This window comes from Musca autumnalis, unplaced genomic scaffold (assembly GCF_047663935.1).
Source record: "Musca autumnalis isolate F117 unplaced genomic scaffold, ASM4766393v1 scaffold_3, whole genome shotgun sequence".
Lineage (NCBI taxonomy): Eukaryota > Metazoa > Arthropoda > Insecta > Diptera > Muscidae > Musca > Musca autumnalis.
Window position 1 is genome coordinate 86299130 of NW_027411866.1, and position 23114 is coordinate 86322243.

The 23114-nt window shown below is 37.5% G+C and overlaps 1 protein-coding gene across 1 annotated transcript; it reads right to left on the reverse strand.

Annotated features, from left to right (window-relative positions):
- Window positions 1-2104: 2104 nt before the first annotated feature.
- On the reverse strand, window positions 2105-3126 carry LOC141398243 (uncharacterized). The gene is made up of 2 exons (XM_073975519.1): window positions 3120-3126; window positions 2105-2988 (listed from the first exon to the last, which is right to left on the reverse strand). Exons 1-2 carry the CDS (start codon window positions 3124-3126, stop codon window positions 2105-2107), a joined length of 891 nt encoding a protein of 296 aa, XP_073831620.1.
- Between the last annotated feature and the right edge of the window lie 19988 nt (window positions 3127-23114).

Here is a 23114-nt window from a genome sequence, read left to right on the forward strand (position 1 = left end):
AATCCCCCGGATTCGATCTAATAAACGGCACGATACTTAAGCATTTACCATATCATGGAATAGCAAAGCTATATACAATCGTGTATTCAGTTTTAAAAGTCAAATATATACCCAGCTGCTGGAAAGTGGCGGAAGTTATTATGCTACCAAAGCCAGGCAAAAACCCAAATGAAATCAAGTCATATAGACCAATATCCCTGCTACCAGTTATTGGAAAGTTATTCGAAAGATTATTTTGCAAGCGTCTTGAAAGTATTGTGTCAATAAAACGTATTATCCCCGACCACCAATTTGGCTTTCGCAAAAAACATTCGACTATTGAACAAGTGCACAGGGTTGTGCATACGATCGAAAACGCGTTCGAAAATAAACAAACCTGTTCGGCAGTATTCCTGGACATTTCCCAAGCATTCGACGGAGTTTGGCATTGTGGACTAGTACGGAAAATAAAAAGTCTCTTACCTTCATTCTATATGGACATCATCTCTTCGTATCTAGAAGATAGATTTTTTAGAATCAGATATGAAAATGAATATTCAGGATTATACCCTATAACATCTGGAGTCCCACAGGGAAGTATTTTGGGACCAATCCTTTATCTTATATACACATATGACATGCCGGTTCATGAAAATTGCTTTATCGGAACATTCGCCGACGATACAGTAATCATGGCAACAGGTCACGATACCACAGAAACGGTAGATAAGCTTCAGTTAGCTCTTAACAAAGTGTATCAATGGACTATCAAGTGGGGTCTAAAACTCAATAGCACCAAGTCAATTCACGTCGACTTCTCATTGAAACCAACGAATTACAAGCCTCTGTATATAAACACGAACAAAGTTCCATTTGCGAAATCAGCAAAATATCTTGGTATAACATTAGATACAAAGCTTACTTGGAGAGAACATATAAATAAAAAGAGAGAGGAACTGCTTATGAAGTACCGAAATTTAAACTGGTTAATAGGAAGAAACTCTGTACTATCAATGGACAATAAGTTAATGATATATAAGCAAGCAATGAAACCAGTCTGGACATACGGAATCCAGCTATGGGGATGCTCCAAAGACCAACACATTGAAAAAATACAACGCATTCAAAATAAGGTGCTAAGAAATATTGTAAAAGCTCCTTGGTACATCCGAAACAGCGATTTGCACAGAGACCTAAATCTTAACACCGTAAAAGAGGAAATATACTTAATCACCAAAAACTATTACTCACGTCTTAATCAACATGATAACATTGAAGCTACAAATCTTCTCCAAACATCTAATCTACCTAGAAGACTTCAACGTAAAAAGCCATTCGATTTGCTGTCACTTCAGAATTGAAATACCCACATTCTTTATTATTTTATCTATGCATCATTCTTAATAATACGAATTAGTTAAGTATTGATCTATTTTATTTAACAGAATTAAACTACTAGTTAGTCACTTTTACTCCTGGAGACTAGTCGTAGTATTAGTTAAGCATACATTGTAAAATTTGCATAAATAAATAAAAAAAAAAAAAAAAACCAAGTGCGACTCATGAAGGAAGTCGGAACGGAATCGTGGATGTGTCCGCCTGAAAAACCGATGGACGTAAGCAAACACCCTGAGGGCCCGAGGATACGACGAAATATTTTCAAGAATATCAACAGAATCCTCCAAATAGGAAAAGTGGACCTTAAGGGGCTTGCGTTCCGCGCTTGTTTCTTGGATAGGAACATTGTCCGGCCATCGATCGACGGAATCACGAAGCCAGGTCGGCCCAAACCACCAGAAATCATTATTGACGATATCTGATGGTACGAGACCACGACTCGCTAAGTCTGCCGGGTTAGATTCGGAAGGAACATGGTGGAATTTGGAAGGATGAATCACTTGAATTATATTGGAAACTCGATTGGCAACGAATGTTAGCCAATGGCATGGCGGTTTGGAAAGCAGAGAACTATCGTAGAGTCTGTCCAGCAGAACAAGGAAAAATTGGAGATATCAAGTGTCGGAAGCAACGTATCGATAATTTCTGCTAATAATGGACAAGGTCTTAACTGGAGCAACTCTTGTTTTGGAATACATCAGGTGAGTGGATATGGAGGAACCTCGAGCTATTCGCACATATAAAACAGCCGCGTATGCCTTTTCAGAGGCCTCGCAGAAACCATGAAATTTAATTTCAGCGGAAGGAATGTAATGGAGCCATCTTGGAATACGGACTCGATCAAGACTAGAATAGTCGGATTGGAAAATCTTCCACTGAGAGCGTTCCAACGAATTCCTAGCGTTTTTGCTGTGCTACTACCGTCGAAGTTCAGGAAATCCTCACACAACAAATGATCATTAGGAAGATCCGCTAGAATATCCATTGAGTTCGCTGTCCATTTTCGAATGGAGAAACCAGCTGATGCTAGAGCGGATTTAAGCACATTTTTGGATTGGATTGCTTCGGAAAGTGAATGTGCACCGGAAAGTACATCATCCACGTACATATCACTACGGATAATCGAACTTGCCTTTGGATGGCTACATTGGACATCATCAGCTAGTTGCAGAAGCGTGCGAATAGCCATGTACGGAGCACAATTGACACCGAATGTGACAGTTTGTAGCTCAAAATCTTGGATGTTTCCACCTGGGTGGTTGCGGAAGACAATTCTTTGGAACGGAGTATGATCAGAGTGAACGAGAAACTGGCGGAACATTTTTTGGATGTCAGCATTGAACACGAATTGTAATAATCGCCATCTGAGAATTAGCGTGGTCAAGTCATTTTGCAACACTGGAGCTATGTGCAAAATTTCGTTCAGACTTTGACCATTGGATGAAGGAGCAGATGCGTTGAAAACCACGCCAACCTTTTTGGTTGATCTCTCGGGTTTAACAACGGAATGATGAGGCATATAGTAGTGGCTTGGATTATCACTGGAGCTCGGAGTTTGGATTGGAATCATGTGCTTCAACTGAATGTACTCGTCCAGCACCTGATCATACTCTACTTTAAAGTTTGGAGTTCGGAGTAGACGGCTCTCATTGCGGAGGAACTGAGAGACCGCGCTTGGACGGGATTGTCCAAGGAAAATTTCATTTGGAAAACCTTCTTTGAAAGGAAGGCGAACGACATACCTGCCATCTTTGTTTCTCGTGGTAGTTGAGACAGACTACGGTGGACGATGGAGAAGAAATGGGAATTGGACCTGTGAGAATCCATCCAAAGATGGTCTCTTGGCCCATTAGGGATTCGCACAAGTTATGCATTACCCCGGATCGCATGATTTCTGGAATAAAATCCCCTATTACTAGCAGATCAATAGCGTAACTTTTATGGAAATGCGGATCCGCTAGCTTGATGTTAGGAAGACGAGAGAGCAAAGACGTCGGCAGAGTCTGTGAAGCAAGATTTCCAGACAATTGTGGAACTACAAATGTCTGGACGGAAACCTGGGCGGTTTTCTCAAATCTGGAACATAGAAGAATGGAGCAAAGTTTTCGAACGGAAGCTGCAGTGGTATTGTTGAGACCGGAAATCTGCACGTTCGTACGCTGGTATGGAAGCTTCAATTTGTTGAAGAACTTCTCTGAAACAAAGGTTCCCAGTGAACCAGAATCGAGAAGCACTCGTGCTTGATACGAGACACCAAGGTGAATAACATTCACCAGAGCAGTCCCCAATAAAACTCCTCTTGAGCTCGTTGTGAAACAGGATTGGATCACTCCGTTCCCAGAATTAGTAAACTGTACGGAATTAGGAGTGAGGGGAACAGAGCTAGCACTCAGACCTGAGTTATTATTGGGGTTGGAAGAAAAATTGGAGGGACGACTATAGTCGGAACTATCATGGAGCATAGTGTTGTGTCTCTTTTGACACTCGAAGCAGTTGTTCTTACTGGAACAATTACGAACATGATGCTTAGAAAAACAATTCAGGCAGAGACCTTGTCTCTTCACCTCGGAAACAGGTTGTTTAATGTCCATCGCAATAAATTTGGGACACTTTCGGAGAATATGTGAGGAATTTGCGCACAGAGGACATTTCGGAGCACAAACTTTAGTCTGAAATGAACTAAATTTTGAAGTTTTGGAATTTGAATGGGGTTTCCCTTTTTTGTCCTCTGACTTTGAATTATTGCGCATCTCGGAAACGGACTCAAGAGTACGATACCGGTTTGTGAGGAAGGAATCAAGGTCTTCCCACTTTGGAAGGGCTGTTTTATCAGTGAGACCTTGCTCCCACAACGTCAGAGTTGAGTCTGGAAGACGATTGGAACACAGGAATACGAATATCGGATCCCAACTCTTGACATCGTACAATGAAAGAGCAGATATACAGGAATTAATATCTCGCTGCATTGACTTAAAGGCAGAGGCAGATTCGGATTTTATAAAAGGAAGATTGAAAAGAACCTTGAGCTGACAATTCACAAGTATTCTTTTGTTTTCGAATCTAGCGCATAAGTTCTGCCGGGCTAATTGGAAACCTTGATTAGTCAATGGCGATCTTTGAACTATATCCGAGCTTCACCTCTTGTCTTCTGCGTTAAGTGGAATAAACGCTCGACTGGACTAAGACTGGAGTTTTTAATGTACACAGCCGTGAACACGTCTCGGAATGTAAGCCATGACATATAATCTGCATTGAAGACTTCAGTGTTGCACGGAGGAAGACGGAAGGAATGACCTTGATCTCGATGTTCCAATGGAACGGGACTACTGGAGGGTAAAGATGGGGATTCGGACGATTTTGGAGGAGAAGGAGTCTAAAAACTTTCCAAAAGTTCAGACAACCTAGCAAAACAAGTACAATAGGTGACGTATGTGCTATTGTACTTAGCCTGGAAGGTGTCCCGTTCGGACGCTACCTCCTCACCATCCTCTTCCTCTACACCCTCCTCACTAGCTCTCTCGGTCATAAACTTCTCAAAGGACGCTTTGGCGCGTTCCCACAAAGCTTTAAATTCCGAAATGTGAATTTTTAGCAGCTGGGCGGAGGTTAACGGAATAGTGCCGTGAGATACTCCAGCTACTTAGATACTCTGGCAGCAATCTGTAGCACTACACCACAAAACAGCACAAAAGTTTCACCAATGTCGACAATTGTATAGAAAGCGATAATAAAACTTCAGAAATATTCGGAAAATCAGGTCGGATTATCGTAATATATAAAAATTGCTTTATTTCAAAGCGATCTCTAGTGGTGATATATGCAGCAATACGTATCAGCGACAGGAACCAAGTCCGCAATAGCGAAGACCTTCTCGGAAGGTTTGAAAAACCACCAAAAACAGGAAAATTTTGAAAAATAGAGCTTTTTAAGGCGTATTCTTATCTATGGGGCGACACCTAGCGGCGGTAAACTGCACTGAAAGTTGCGGTGAGTTATAGAAAGGCACAATAACTCGAATGGATGCGGAATAATACCCAAAATCACGAAATAATCGGAGGAAATATTGGAAATATTCAGATTTTGTGTATATAAACAACGCCCTCTAGCGGCGATATGGAGAATTATAAATCGGCAAGAATGCGGTATCTTGACACCTCACCTCAATATATACGATAATATAAAAAATATTTATACGTCGCACACAAGTTGTAAACCGACATCGTTCAAAAGAAATGAAAATGTTTAATATTGCATTTTGAATGATGGTCGAAACGACAAACGTTGAGGAATACAAAGAAAACCAAGTGAATAAATATAAATTTGATGCCGCAGCATCAACAGACAGCCGCAACTCGTCTGTAAAAAATAAGAATAGACCCGCGAGTCTTAACACAAAGAGTGGTTGTAAGTCACTGATATATTTCAATAATATTTTGCTTAACCTTATCAATACAAAATATTTCTTAGGCTACTCTTTCATTACAATTCTTATCATAAACTCTATTTTCTAAAAATACAAACATTTTATAATCGAAGAGTTTTCCCACCATGCATGTGCCATAAAATCTCAAGTTCATAGCGCACACACAAACAACTAGCGATACCAGCTACCACTGCATGTGGGATTTTCAACTCTTATCTTAAAACACTTCAATTATCAAATCAATGGAAAATGTGAACATCTGTTCAAAGTATTTTGAACATGCTGCCCACTCGCAAAGACATGGCAACAACAAAATTCTGTTCAAAGTATTTTGAACATGCTGACCACTCGCCAAGGGATGACAAATAAAATTTTTATTTAACCTTAAAAAAGATCTATCCCTTACGAAGCATTCTAAAACACTCTTACATTCTTATACAAATCTAAGCAATGTGAGGGCTATAAAAGGCGTTATGTTAATAATAAACTAAAATTAACCAGTAGGTAAATACATACGAAAACAAAATAGTCTAAAATTTAAAATATGAATAAACGTCTTTGCAGCAAACTCTATGTGATGGCACCCAGCACCTTTTGGAGCCATTCAACCATCGGGCCTCTCTTCCATCGATGTTTCACTTTCTTTTCGGTTATTGAATGTTGCTTGTCAGAATCTTTAAACACTTGAATTTGTTCAGATACATCAATTCTCAGCTCGTTTGTAGCGTCAGCATCACCGGCAGTCATTTTTTTTTCTTTATTCATTCCACTTGGGAACATAGGTCATTTACAAGAAAATTCTATTCTATTGTTACAAATACATTTAACTTCTTCCCACGACTTGTTCATTCTTTTTAATTCCATGGAAACTGTTCTGCGCCAAGTGTTCTTCGGCCGACCTGGACGTCTACTGCCTTGGGGGTTCCAGTCTAAGGCAATTCTAGAAATGCTGTCGCGACTTTTTCGCAAGGTGTGGCCTATCCACTTCCACTTTCTTCTTGTGATCTGGCGTTTAATGGGTTCTTCATTAGTTTTATTCCATAGTTCCACATTGGAAGTTTTGTTTGGCTAAAAGATGCCGCAAATTCTTCTTAAGCATTTGTTAACGAATGCTTGTAACCTCTTGATAGTTGAAATTGAAATCAGCCAGGTTTCGCTCCCATATAACAATATAGATTTTACGCACTCGTTAAATATGCGCAGTTTTGTTTGTAGGGAAAGATGTTGTGACCTCCATGTTTTGTTAAGACGACCAAAAGCAGATCTAGCTTTATTTAGCCTACTGTTGACGTCTTCTTCTACTCCTCCGTCAATTTCCTTGAAACATCCTAAGTAGCAGAATGATTTCACATATTGTAGTGGCTCGTTGTTTATTTTTATTTGGTTGTCCATTGAATAATTCAAGCGCACTGCATGCGTCTTTTTTGTGTTTATTTCGCGGCCAACCTCTTTTGCTCGAAGAACAAGTTCATTTACTTTCTCCTGAATATCGTTGAACTTATGCGACATGAGGCAAATATCGTCTGCAAAGTCCAGGTCCTCTAGATGACGATGAAGTGTCCAAACGATTCCTCTTTTCCTTGAAGAAATCTTCTCCATGATATCGTCGAGAACGACCGCAAAGAGCAGTGGGGATAAGGGACAACCTTGTTTCACCCCGGCGTTGGTTGTGAAAGGCTCTCTTATTGTGTTGCTGTGCTTGACTTGTAATGTTGCGTTGTTATACATTGCCTTTATGATGTTTATAATCTTCGTCGGCACCCGTTCTTTTTGCAAAGCGGACCAAATTGCACTTCGGCAGTCATGCCACCACCAAAAATGCTCCAATTGCCAGGTGACTCCTTGCTTATTGAACCATCAGTTCTCGTCTTCAAAATAGTCTAAAATTTAAAATATGAATAAACAATAAATGTGACATATTTGTAGCAAACTCTATGTGATGGCACCCAGCACCTTTTGGAGCCATTCAACCATCGGGCCTCTCTTCCATCGATGTTTAGCTTTTATTGAATGTTGCTTGTCAGGATCTTTAAACACTTGAATTTGTTCAGATACATCAGTTCTCAGCTCGTTTGTAGCGTCAGCATCACAGCCAGTCATGCCACCACCAAAAATGCTCCAATTGCCAGGTGACTCCTTGCTTATTGAACCATCAGTTCTAATCTTCGAATTCGAACACGTATAAGGATGTTCCAAAAATAACATTTTGAAAAAATGTGGCATTGTTCCTTTACAATATTTTCTTCTTCTTTAAAGTTGTTTATAAGCACGGTGATAGTGAAAATTATTGAATTCGAAAATATGAACAAACCACCTAAACGGCTCTGAAAACAAATATACAAGCCATTCCGGAGTTCGACTGAAACAAGTCTTCTGATGAAGAGTGCGAAGATGAAGAAGAAGAGTTTATGTAGAATGGTTTGAACGAAATTTTGGAGAGAGGTGAAGAAATAGAGATCAATTTGCAAGAAGTTAGCACCAGTATCCAGAGAGAGTCGAGCGTCATGTTCCAGTTCCAAACGCCGTAAAGTTACTTACGACCTGCAAAATTCGTCATTGGGTGGTATGGGAGAAAAAGGTCGACGTCGTTTTAGCAAGACAGGAACACCTGTGTCAAAGTGTGGTGTTCATCTATGTTCAAATACAAGTAAAAATTGTTTTCTTGCCTATCATGCTAATGTATTATTGATATAATATATAATATTATATCAAAAGTGATTCTTAAAGAATAAATAATAAGCAATTTGTATGTTCTTATAAACTTGTTTTAATTTATTAATGCCATGAAATACTACTTCAACGGCCCGAAGTTGCTTATAAGCAACTTCCAATATCTGGTTCCCCAATAACTCCCGAAGTTTGAAATCTTCAAAAATCCTTAATTTGGAGCTAACAAGCATTGCTATCACGAAAAAATAATTTTTAGACATTCGGTTCTGGAGCGGCGCCGAGAGGGTTAAAGTCATCTTGCTTTACCAGATCAATAAATTGGTCGGCCTGTAACAGCTTCTGCTATAGTAAAATTTTTTGTCCAGCCTTTTCATCTTCGTCCAAAGTAGTTTCATCTATTTCTTCAACGTTAATTTTCTCCATAGGATAAAACAAAAAATCAACAACGGCTTCTTCATCGGAATTCGGTATAATTTGCTCTTCTAAATCCTGCTGGCACACAAAATTTTTTTCATTATTGGCGTCTGACGTAGATTCTATCTTCCGTTGTTCCGCTATATGTTCGCCTTCCAAACGCAGGTTTTGCAGCGCAACTTCTTTCTCAACTTTATATACTATATCTTCTTCGACAGCATTTACATCATTTTCAAGTGCACTGTCCCACAAGGAATTCCCTCAGCAGTGAGGGCTTGCCGGGGGCACAAACATTTTGCTGGGAGATCTGAGCATATTATCTATCTCATCCATTGTCTTCTTGTAGATAATCTCAACCCGATTTAACTTAAAAAATAAATTTCCCAAACACTCATTCTCGGTCACCTTTGGAAATAACTGATTTAGCTCTATATATATTTCATTCAATGTGACAAACCATCCTTCAGCTACATACGTTGCCATATTATCCAATTCGTTTGACACATAGTCGCACTGGTCTAACAAATTGTCAGCTTTCCGAAAAAACTTTTTCAGATTCGCCTTTTTTTCTTTTACTTGTTCAGCAAATACCCACGTTTCAGACACAGTGTTGAAATATGGAAAGTCCCATTTTTCGAACGCACTATGATTTTATACATCTTCTCTATTAGCGGGTCACATATTTCTTTTAACTTTTCCATCCTAGGTATGAAAACTTCAGCACTAATTCAATTTTTCGAAGGACCAAAATTAATAAATCTAAACTTGATGCCGCAGCATCCAACAGACAGCCGCTGCTAGTCTGTTAAAAATAAGAATAGACGGAGACGTTTTAACACAATGAGTGGTTGTAAGTCCCTGATATATTTCAATAATATTTTGCTTAACTGTATCAATACAAAATATTTCTTAGGCTACTCTTTCATTACAATTCTTATCACTAAACTCTATGTTCTAAAAATACAAACATTTTATTATCGAAGACTTTTCCCACCATGCATGTGCCATAAAATCTTAAGTTCATAGCGCACACCCAAACAACTAGCGATACCAGATACCACTGCATGTGGGATCTTCAACTCTTATCTTGAACACTTCCATTATCAAATCAATGGAAAATGTGAACATCTGTTCAAAGTATTTTGAACATGCTGCCCACTCGCAAAGAGATGGCAACAACAAAATTGTCAAAGTATTTTGAACACCAAGTACCATTTTGTGGAAGTTGTTCCATGCGATGCCAATATTTCACTGGATCTTTTGCATTGGTTCAAATGAAGTTTTGAAAGATCCCATCTTTAGCATTTGAAGGAATATCAAGAATTATAAATTAATACAATACGTGAAACATCCGATCTTTGGTATAGATGTTGGGTTAAGATACCATTGCACTGGGTTATTGAAGACAACATCCAAAATGATTTGGATTATTTGGGGGTCACGGTCTTGTAAAAAGAATGGGCGAAGGTGGTAAAAAGGTGACATGTCTCTTGCACTCATGCTTGAATAGCATCTTTGGCATGGAATATTTTGATGGGAACCTTAGCGAAGGAACAATTCAAAGGAACTTACGATATGTCACTTATCATCTTGAGTTGTCGTAAAGTTTGTAAGTACCTACAAATCTATGCACATTAAATGCCTGTTCCAGAACCTGCAAGAAGGTACTATTTTTTACTACAATAACATCTTTTCCTTTATAGTATCGAAAAAAAATAGTAAAAATTAGTAGATTCTTGCAGTACTGGAACAGACCATAAGTAATATGCACATTGTTCTATCGAGGAACAATCGCGAATCCCGAGATTTTTGAAAACTGGTCCCGTCCTCACCAACTTGAGTTTGCCGCTTTCCCATAGAGGTATTATGCTGCTGATAATATCCTTGAGGGCGGCAACGTTTGCATGCTGGGCAAATTGGAACGCCATCACGTCCCCTTTGACCCCGCTGCTGATAATTTGAATTGGATCACATCCATTCATTATATGATCCGATATTTTATTGTTTACCATTTCCTCAATTGCTAGAAAATGGACTTGGGTAGCTTTCTGGAACCTCTATTGGTATCGATCACTGCATAGCAGAGTTCGTCCTTGTGGCGTTTCTTGGCTACCTTGGCGTAGGATGTCTATGAGTACAGACAATAAATATCACGGCCCGTGTCTAAGGAATCGGTCTCGCATACTTTACAGATTAAGTCCGGAACTATATTTATCGGGTTTCGCCCATGTCGGAAAAACAACGTTTATAATGCGCGTTCGAACGAACCTCTACAATATTAACTTATTCTCTAGTGGATCGTGTCTAAGGTATACATATATCTTGTTACAACTAATTTTTGTATATAACCAGTAAAGTATTATTATATATAACCAGATTTAATTAATTTACTGAAGTAAGTTCCATGGCACATACGGGTAAATAACTCTAGTGTGTATGGCGTTTTATACATCACATCTTTACTTCCCGAGTTAATAACACCTCTGTCATACTGGGGAAGTTATGGAAGTCCCTAAATGAACACAGCCTTTATATTTTAGACAAGCTAGTCCTGTCTTAGATTTTCATTTCGAAGTTTCTTTGCCGCTTGCTTCGGTAAATGTAGGTATGTAAAGTAATATCGTTTGAAATTTGAAACAAATGCCCTTTTTCTGAGCAGCATTTCTTTACATTTTCAGATTTAGTGTAATGCTCCTAAAGAGTAATATTTTTTTTTTTTTTTGATTAAGGCATAATTATGCGTTGAAAATTGCGATGAAACAATCTGTCTCCCTCCCTTACACATTTTTAATATTTTTGTTCGCATTTAAAGCTCTGAAAATAGCTTGGACAAAATATTAGGAGATCTAAAGTTTGGGCCAAATTGGTTGCCTTGTTCAAAAAATAACGTGCATACAATTTTAGTAAAATTTTTTAAATATTGGGGGGAAGTACCGGTAGTTGTGGGCCGATATTGCCATCTTCGAACTGAAACTAAGTTTGGAAAAAATATGACGGAGGCCAAATTTTTGACTAAATCTGTTGTTCAGTTCGAGAGTTATCGTGCTCTCCAGCTACTACATATGGTGCCATAGGGGTTTTTTACACCTTTCGGTTTTCTCAAGAAGTATGGACTTGCCCCTGAAAAACTTCACCATCGTTAGAGAGGCAACGAATGCAAGTTGCTTCAACAAAAATCAAAGTGATTCGAGAGCAGGTCTTAAAGTAATGTTATCCGAAATTTTGTATGGGAAGTACCCGAAGGAGTGGACAAATATAGTCCATATTCGAATGTGATCTTTATCTGGTAGATATATTAGGATGTGTAAAGTGTGGACCAAATCAGTAAATCCCTTCAAGTTTTATCGTGCGCACAATTGTTCCGAACATTTTTGTACTTTTGTGGTGGAGCTACCTGAAGGAGTTTACCGATATTGCTTATCTTCGAACATAAGATTGGACAAAATATGACGATGGCCAAATTTGGGACCGAATCGGCAGATCCGTTCGAGAGTTATCTTGCGCTGCAACCACTTCTCTGGAAGTATGGACGTGCCCCTGATGAAACTTGTACCGTCGTGTGGAAGGCAGTGAATAAAAGTTGTTACAACAAAAATCAAAGCGATTCGACAGCAGGTCCTAAAATGAACTTTTCCCAAATTTTGTGTTGGAGGTAGCCGAAGGAGTGGACCGATATGGCCCATCTTCGAACTTAAACTAAGTTTGGACAACATATTACGAAGGCCAAATTTAGACCAAATCGGTTGATTCAGTTGATTCCTTTTAAATTTGATCTTTGATCCCGAATAACATTGTATCGATGGGTACTTTTAGAACATTGCTTCTAATGGTAAACCCTAGCTCACCATCAAAATACAGCTTTGTGGGAATTTTTGCTATTTTCCTCTTATATGCTGGATTTAGCAGTGGATCCAGTGGATTTAAGTTGTCATTTTCATACAATATAAGTTAAATAAATCGAGATAATGCACTTAATCACTGTTAAATCCCCTGTGGTCGTAGACCTGGAGCTATGATTTTTATAGTGGGTTTCCTGACTGATGAAGGAAACAACAAAATGAATTCAACTTGAATTCATGCGCTGTTGCGACTTGCTTGTTGAAGGACTAATGTTAACTTAAAACTAGATAATCAGTAATGAGATCAATATGGTTGTTTAACAAAAAGACTCAAGTAAGAATATGAGAATATGAAGGAGTGGACAAATATAGTCCATATTCGAATGTGATCTTTATCTGGTAGATATATTAGGATGTGTAAAGTGTGGACCAAATCAGTAAATCCCTTCAAGTTTTATCGTGCGCACAATTGTTCCGAACATTTTTGTACTTTTGTGGTGGAGCTACCTGAAGGAGTTTACCGATATTGCTTATCTTCGAACATAAGATTGGACAAAATATGACGATGGCCAAATTTGGGACCGAATCGGCAGATCCGTTCGAGAGTTATCTTGCGCTGCAACCACTTCTCTGGAAGTATGGACGTGCCCCTGATGAAACTTGTACCGTCGTGTGGAAGGCAGTGAATAAAAGTTGTTACAACAAAAATCAAAGCGATTCGACAGCAGGTCCTAAAATGAACTTTTCCCAAATTTTGTGTTGGAGGTAGCCGAAGGAGTGGACCGATATGGCCCATCTTCGAACTTAAACTAAGTTTGGACAACATATTACGAAGGCCAAATTTAGACCAAATCGGTTGATTCAGTTGATTCCTTTTAAATTTGATCTTTGATCCCGAATAACATTGTATCGATGGGTACTTTTAGAACATTGCTTCTAATGGTAAACCCTAGCTCACCATCAAAATACAGCTTTGTGGGAATTTTTGCTATTTTCCTCTTATATGCTGGATTTAGCAGTGGATCCAGTGGATTTAAGTTGTCATTTTCATACAATATAAGTTAAATAAATCGAGATAATGCACTTAATCACTGTTAAATCCCCTGTGGTCGTAGACCTGGAGCTATGATTTTTATAGTGGGTTTCCTGACTGATGAAGGAAACAACAAAATGAATTCAACTTGAATTCATGCGCTGTTGCGACTTGCTTGTTGAAGGACTAATGTTAACTTAAAACTAGATAATCAGTAATGAGATCAATATGGTTGTTTAACAAAAAGACTCAAGTAAGAATATGAGAATTGAGTATTAATAGTTCAGTTGAGAGCAAATTAGAGTAAATGAGAAATTCATTGAACTTAAACTAGAATTTAAAGAAAATATACAAAAAGTGAACGGTAATTAAAATGAGTTATTAATTACAATGTAAATTCAAAGAAAAGTGAGAGTAGTTATTTGAACATTTAAGAGAAACAAATTTAAATAAAACTCAAAAATATAAAATATATAAAACTGGTTGAACAGTGGGTTCAACATACTCCCGCGCCAGGAAGAGGGAAGTATGTGATCACGCCAAATTTGGATTCTTGAAAACGCACTCTGGGATTATCTCTATTGTACTTCTTTTCTCCGTATAAAGCATTACGGCATATATCGGCGCCAATAACTCCATCAATTCGGCCATATTTTAAAGGATCAGGGTGAGCCATAATTCCCTGCTGAGGTACATTTTTGTAGAATTGCTTGTCATAAGCAGGAAGAGACGGCGGTTTAACTTTTAAGGTGGGCAAAATAATGAGCCGAGCTCTGATTATTTTGCCCGTTCTCGTAATCAATTCGAAGTTACCATAGTTGATACCATGATGAAGTTGGGTACGATATGGCAACATCTCAACTCGGTCAAAGACAACATTTGAGGCTTTAACGAACTCATCGATGAGGAAGGTTGCCTCTACGACTTTTGTATTGGCGCGAATCTTGCAAGAAACAACAGCTTTGAAGACGTGGAATGATGGGAGTTTGTCACGGGTGATTTCATACAGTTTCGATCTTTGTGGACGTGTTGGTTCCAGGGTGGAATCATCTTTAGCATTGAGGTTAATGCCACCGACGGCTCCTTCTAAATAGTCAGAGTCAGTGGAGTTGGCTTCTTCCTCGACTTCCTTCACGTCCATCATGGTGATGCTTTCTGAACGTGAATCATATATTCTCTGATGAATCATGGTGTTATGAGCTGCCCCGCAAACATCACAACGCTTCTTGGATGGGCAATCTTTTCGAAGATGACAATCGCACAAGCAATTTAAGCAATAGTTGAGCCGAACCACAGTTTCTCGGCGTTCTTTGTTCAACATCCATCTGAAGGTTTTGCAGTATTTAATGGGATGATTATGATTGCAAAGCGGACATTTACCCATGATGTGCCTGTATGAGAAAGAAAAGAGAAGAAAAGAGAGACAAGTACAATGAGATATTAGCATTCTAAAAAACGAGATGTTTGCGTGTTTAAATTGCAGTTTGGTGTTTTAGAATTCGGAGGGTAACTATACGTTGGTTGAGTTGGCAATATGCAAAGTTTGACTATTAGTCGAGTGATTAATCCATTTTGGGTTTGAAGTTCAGCAACTCTCACGATATTATCTTTTCCTTAGACTACTTTGTTGACACGACCAAGCCTCCATGCCGTAGGCGGTAAATTGTCGTCTTTGATGATAACTATATCATTCCCTTTTAAGTTGTTTCGATTGGTTTTCCATTTAAAGCGGCGTTGAAGCTCGGTAATATATAAGGCGTTTCCATCGGGATAAATATGAAATATTTGAGTTAATTGGTTCTGGGTTTGACTCAGGTGGAGCTCCTCTTAAAAGATGACTTGGAGTTAGTGGCAGCAATTCTGAATGGTTTTCTGAAATTGGGGAAAGCGGTTTGGAATTTAAAATTGCTTCTATTCTTATCAGAAGGGTGTTGAATTCTTCGAAGGTAAACGTGAAGTTATGAGTTATTTTCTTCAAGTGAATCTTCATACTCTTCACTGCTGCCTCCCAAAGGCCTCCCATGTGAGGTGCATAAGGGGGAATGAAAGACCACGAGAATCCGTGTATACCATATTTTGCTTGAAGACTCTTTTCAGCAGTTTTGAGAAAGTTGTGAGGTTCTTGAAGAAGTTTGTAGCTTGCTCCTACGAAATTTCTACCGTTGTCTGAAAACATTGTCTTCGGCAGTCCTCTACGTCCCACGAAGCGTCCAAAACATGCCAGGAAAGCATCAGTTGACATATCAGAACAGACTTCAAGGTGCACAGCCTTGGTAGAAGAACACACGAAGACTGCTGCGTACCCCTTTACAATTTTGGCTTTTCTTAAGGTTGACGATTTCAGGTTGAAAGGTCCAGCGAAGTCGACTCCGGTATACGTAAATGGGAGTGAGAAAGATACACGTTCACGTGGAAGCGATGACATCAGCTGGCTTTGAAACTTGTGTTTGTATATTGTGCATCTTACGCAGCCTCTTATACATTTTCGGACAAGGTTTTTGAGACGGAGAATGTAGAAGCCTTGACGAATGGCACGTATCATTACATTATATTCAGCATGAAGTAGCATTTCATGACTACGTTTAATGAAAAGTGCTGCAAGTTTAGATTTACCTGGTATTATGACAGGATGTCTTTCATCATAGCTTAATCCTGAGTTTTCCAGGCGACCACCAACTCGAAGTAATCCGTCTTTGTCAAGAAAAGGATTTAAGGTTAAAATGTGACTTTTAGTACTTATTGTTTGTTTATGGGTTAAACGCTGATATTCCTTGGAATAATGAATTTTCTTGGAGTAGATAATAAGACGATTTCTTGCATTAATAAGTTCTTCGTTAGAGAAATTGTTAGATTCAGGGTGAGATTTATTTCGACATGATTTAGCGAACCGAAAGACGTAAGCAATTGCAATGATAGCTTTGTGAAACGAATTGATATGCGTGAGTAAATCCTCTTCTATTTCAAGGTGAAGTACCGATATTCTTTTGGTTTCTAAATCTGTAGGATCGAATTTTCTAGGTTTTGGTCAAGAAGTAATAGAAAGCTTGAGCCAGGATGGTCCATTCCACCATAGCGAATTAGTAACGAGTTCTTGAGACGTACAACCTCTGGTACCTAAGTCGGCAGCGTTGTCCTCGGTACGAATATGTCTCCATTGATCACTGCTGGTAATATTAAGAATTTTAGTTACGCGATTTGCGACGAAACATTTTAATGTTGCTGGCGATTTTTGTAACCAACCCATCACAATTGATGAATCAGTCCACAGAAATAATTCATAAGGATGAGAAAATCGTGTAGTTTGTTGTCGAATTAGTCTCGAAAGTAGTTCAGCTCCACATAATTCGAGCTTTGGGATAGTTTTCCTTTTCAGTGGTGCTACTCGTGTCTTCGAGACTAGCAGGTGGCTAGAAACTTTACCATGAGTGTCGACAACTCGAATATAAATATTTTCACAATAGGCCTTCTCCGAGGCGTCACAGAAGCCGTGGATTTGGACATGGTGACCTGGAGAAAAGTTTATCCATCGCGGAATTTTGATATCTTCAATGTGAACAATGTTGTTGATAAAAGATTTCCATTTGGTTAATAGATGTGGTGGTATTCCTTCGTCCCATGACAACTTTTCTTCCCATAATTGTTGCATAAGTAACTTTGCTGAGATTACTATTGGACCTAACCATCCATGGGGGTCAAATAGTCGAGCTATTACCGAGAGTATTTGACGTTTAGTTGCACCTGACAAGTCTGCATTGAACATCTGAACAACGTAATAAAATATATCATGTATGGCGTTCCACCGTATACCTAGGGTTTTAATACTGCTTGAGTCATCAAGCTTCAAAAAATCTTCGTCCAAATTTTCAAGTAAAAACGAGTGGTTCGCAGTCATTTTCTTCAGGGGGAAGGAAGCTTTTGCTTTATGATTTCCTTAGGACGAAACAAAATTTGCTGGTATTTTCTATCTTCAGGATGAAGTACAATCTGTCTGTACATTTTCTCTATATCTCCTGTGAAAACATATTTGTAGTATCGCCACCCAAGTATTATTTGCATCAAATCTGCTTGTAATATCGGTCCAGGATGGAGAACGTCATTCAGCGAAAAACCACTACTCGTTTTCTTTGATCCGTTAAATACCACTCTTACCTTGGTGGTTTTGCTATTTGGTGTTTCATAATTCTTACTAATTTCCATGTGATCCAGATTCAAATATTCTTGGAGAACATCATGATACTGAGTTTTCAGTTCTTTATTCTTTTCGAGAGTTTTCTCCATTCTGCAGTATTGTGCGAGAGCAATATTTTTGGAGCGTCCAAGAAAAATTTCGTTTGGATAATCACTCTTAAAAGGTAGTCGTACTACGTAGCGACCATTTGGTTGACGATATGTTGTCTTTTTGAAGAATTCTTCGCAGTATTTATCGGTTTCAGATAGTTGAGGGACCGTTGAGACTTCTTCTAGTTCCCAGAATTTTTTCATTTGTTCACAGAGCGCAATGTCTGTCGACTGTTATTGATGTTGAAAATGTACATACTTCAGCTGCTGGCAGGGGGCCAGACAAACACCAACCGAATTGTGACTCTCGCGCTTCCAAACCGTTGATAATATTTGCTCGAACTCCATTTTAATTTATAATTGGCAAATAATCACTTCCGATAATCATGTCTATTGATGATGGTTTGAAGAAATGCAGATCTGCAAGGTTAAGATTTTCCAAAATAGGGAGATTTTCAAGTTTAGCAGGTTTCGACGGCAAAAAATTGGCAAGTTTTGAAACAACGATTGCTTTTACTTTGATTGCGAAGTCATTATGTTTTGATCGTAGATTGACATAGCAAAGTGAATTCGAATTGCTTACTATGGTTCCACCTAAACCAGAAATATTAAAATTCCGCTTCTCGACAGGGAGTCCTAGATTTTGTTGAATTTCTTTAGAAATAATTGTTTTTTCTGAACCAGCATCCAAAAGAGCTCGCATTGTGAACAGTTGACCAGCATGTTGAGTGTCTATAAGCGCTGTAGGCAAAATTGTAGTTCCTTCATGTTGTGCTAAATGCATTTGAACATTGTCCGTTGCTGGTCTGAACCGAAATTCTCTTGAAACAGGTTGTTCGATAATTGGTTGTGAAGCATTAACCGCGTTATTTGATTCTTGAGATTTATATTTGTTTTCAAAATTATCGAGATGTAGCATTGAATGATGTTTCTTGTTGCATTTAGAGCAAGCCTTGTTACTCGTACATCTGGATTTAAAATGATTCGAAGAAAGACAATTTGAACAATATTTGTTTGAGTAAACGTATTTAATTCGATCGTTAACCGAAAGAGATTTAAAATAGTTGCATTGACGTAGTGAATGATTTTGATTACATTTCTTGCATAAGTATTTTTGTTCTCCAGTTTCAACGTTAGATAAAAATGATTGTGATTTGTGTGACGTATTTTGATTATCTTTAGAATGAGGTTTTCGAAAATCAGATAATGTTTCAATAATTTCGATGCGTTTGGAGAGAAATGCAGACATCTGAGACCAGGTTGGCAACTCCTTGTGGTTGCTAAGAGAATCTTCCCATGCTCGTAGTGTATCCTCAGGAAGTTTGGTTGAACAAAGATGCAGCAGGATGGGATCCCAATTGTCCGTTTCAATTTTATAAGACTTGAAGATCTCTAAACTGTCATTAATTCCACTCTGTATTAACCGAATTGCTTTTGGGGATTCATTTTGTGCCGTTGAGATTCCAAATAAAAACTTCATTTGCTGATGAACTAAAATTCGAGGGTTTTCATATCTGTCTACCAATGCATTCCATGCTAAATTAAAGTTCTCATCTACCAAATCGAACTTCTTGACGATTTGGTTAGCTTCCCCCCTCGTCTTGCCACGAAGATGATACAATTTTTGGGCTGCGGACAATTCAGGATGCTTTGTAAAAACTGCCTTGAAAATATCTCGGAAGGCTGGCCATTTGGAATATCACCTTCAAAGGGCTGAATATCGCATGGTGGCAATTTAAGCGAAGAAAATCCATGTTGAATTATTGTACTTTCACCTCTGAAAGTTTCCTCAGCTTTTGGATGAATCTTGCTTTCTTTGAGTTCCACCATTTTCGCCTTACATTTCTGATATGCTTTTCCAGCTTCCTCAAATTTCGATGATGCTACTTTACTGAATTCAGACACTGCGCTTTCAACTTCTCCTGTCATTCCTTCTTCAAAATGTTCCGTAATTTTAGACCAGCGCCTCTCGAGTTCCGCCTGTTTAACCTGAAGCACGGAAACGTTCACATCTTCATCCTTCTTGGGTCTAAACTCCTTGCAATATGATGTTAGTTGATCGTAGTCAAAGAGAAATTTCCTTAGCGAAGCCATTATGATCCAAAACTAGAGAACAATTCAGGAAATGTACGTTACTTCAGCTTAAAAATTCAAAAAACTTCCACAAAAAAAAAAAAAAATTTGCAAAACGCCAACTAATTATTAAGACACAAGCAAATTCACCCAATATAATATTTAACTCCAACAATCGTTCTTCAATACTGCCGTAGAAATAGTGAAATTCTTTTAACTCAGGTTGATTCAGCACAAAATTTTAATATTTCCACTCTGCTTATGAATTCGCTACAGATTTCCACATATCCAGGTTGAATCAACAAACAATTATTGATATCTTCCAATTTGAGTGCTACTTCGTTTAAAATTTCCACTTATCCATGTTGAATTTCATAAATTCTACAAAATTTTCTTATATTTCGCTTAATTTTGAATATTTTGGGTATTTTCTGGCATTATCCGAACAAAATCCCACTTTTTCTTCAATTCTATACGATCTGGTAACACCACAAACAATTTTTGCGAACAAATTATTTATTAATTTTTGTTATTTACCAGGCTGGCTTAACACTTTGTTGTTGTAAACATCACACTGATCACCGCTTGTTGTTGTTGTAATGTGCATTCTGGAAGAATTTATGTTGGCCTTGAATTTTTGTGAACCGCTACTTTTTGTCTTCTTCTTGATTTCCACTTGCACCTTTGTTGTAATTTTCGTATAATTTGTTGTTTTAATTTTTGTGAAATTTGCTTTTGATTTTGAGTTATTCTTTGTTTAATTTCGTTGTTTTTGTTTTAACTATATTTTTTCGCGTTTACCGGCACAGTTTTTATGTATTATTTGTTGTTTTTATTTTAGGAGAAAATATTCAAACACCATACTGCTTCATAAAATGCATATAAACCAACTCACCTTTGTGTATTTTGTTGACGTAAAGATGATTTTTCTGCCTTGATGTGATTCCAAAATATATTTATTTCTCCTTAAGGATGAAGTATTTGTGCCCTGTTAGCGATTTTATTAGAATTTTGCTCAAAAGTTTCCTGTTTTTTTCCACAAAATATGTTCTTAGTATGCCTACTAGTACCGTTTCCAACAGGGTGTAGGGCTTTTTTTCCGTCGTCAATGTAAACAAATTTTTTAATGTTAATTTTTTGGGGGTTTCGCAACTAAATTCACTTTTAATTTACTTTACATTTATTATAATTATTGTTTTCAATAGTTTTATTTAGTTTTCCCGCACTTTTTTGCAAACTAATTGTTTTCACGCTCACTCACACTTTTGCCGATCAAATTAGAAAAATACTGCAGATTCTTCTTCTTCTCGCTCACAGTATCTAATTCATGTACTGTGGAATGATAGCCCAATAGTTTCTGTACGTTAAATATGCAATGCGGAACGGTGAGAAATGGAACAGTTGAGTGATGTGTTGCATACGATCTGTTGCATTTTGATTGTATTTACTTATTATTGCGTAATCATATGTTATTTTATATGGAATTACGCGACCGATTTTTCGTTTTTTATATATAATTTTCTGCGAATTTTTGGAAAATTTGTATCAAATATTTTATGTTGTGCAAACGAATCGTTGAACTAAAAATGCCAATACTCAATGTACATACCTGCTCAATTCCTCTACTTATCTTTTTGTTGTAGTTAATGACCAGTAGTGGGATTCTGTAACTCATTTTTGCTGTTATCGATAATCGTCGGTAAAATGAATATGCTTATAATTTCGATAATTAACGAAATTTTTCGGTAAGTTAATGATGAGTAGAAAGTAGTCGCTAGCCTCTACCGACACAAACAGTGATGCCAACTTTTTTTTATGTTTTTAGTCATAATTTTGCGATTTTATTTTACCGATTTTTGTCGGTAACAGCAAAAATGAGTTACAGAATCCCACTACAGGCTGGTTACCAATGAGCGTGTGTGTGTAAATTTAAAGATGTTTTTGTCCACAGCTTTTGGACTTCTTCTCTAGAACATTTGTTCAGTGGCTTTATTTCTCCAATAGATCTGTGTGTGCAACAGATTGATGATGTTTGTTGTTATGTCGTTCTTTATGTAAACGCATAAATGATGAACAATGCAATTTTTGTGGTTTCTAGGTTAGAAAACCAGCAATTTTTCTTTTTCTGGAACAGAATCCTATCCTAGTCCTTACTAGGATTACTCGAAGGACCATATGTTAACTCCCCTTTGGTCGTAGACCTGGAGCTATGATTTTTATAGTGGGTTTCCTGACTGATGAAGGAAACAACAAAATGAATTCAACTTGAATTCATGCGCTGTTGCGACTTGCTTTATTGAAGGACTAATGTTAACTTAAAACTAGATAATCAGTAATGAGATCAATATGGTTGTTTAACAAAAAGACTCAAGTAAGAATATGAGAATTGAGTATTAATAGTTCAGTTGGAGAGCAAATTAGAGTAAATGAGAAATTCATTGAACTTAAACTAGAATTTAAAGAAAATATACAAAAAGTGAACGGTAATTAAAATGAGTTATTAATTACAATGTAAATTCAAAGAAAAGTGAGAGTAGTTATTTGAACATTTAAGAGAAACAAATTTAAATAAAACTCAAAAATATAAAATATATAAAACTGGTTGAACAGTGGGTTCAACAATCACCGTATAAGTGTATAAATTAAAAGGCGTTTAGTAAAATATTAGTTTAATCTTTTCAATTTTGAATATGAAAAAACACACAGTTAACTATAAATTTTTACTTATTTCTATATACTTGCATATTGTTCCAGAATTTTTTTCCACACATAAATTGTCATATCTTGATCGTCTTTAGTTCGAAAAATGCTTAAACAAAAACAGATCCTACATGTGTTTGAAATGTGATTATAATTATGTATCTTCTGATCATATTTTAAACAGATAGGAGATAAAACACTGATTGTTTTCTTTTTATTCCAAGCATAACTTTTTCATTGTATGTAATTCTCATATACACTTACTACATAACTTTGATATAAATGTCACGTATAATATTAAGAGTAT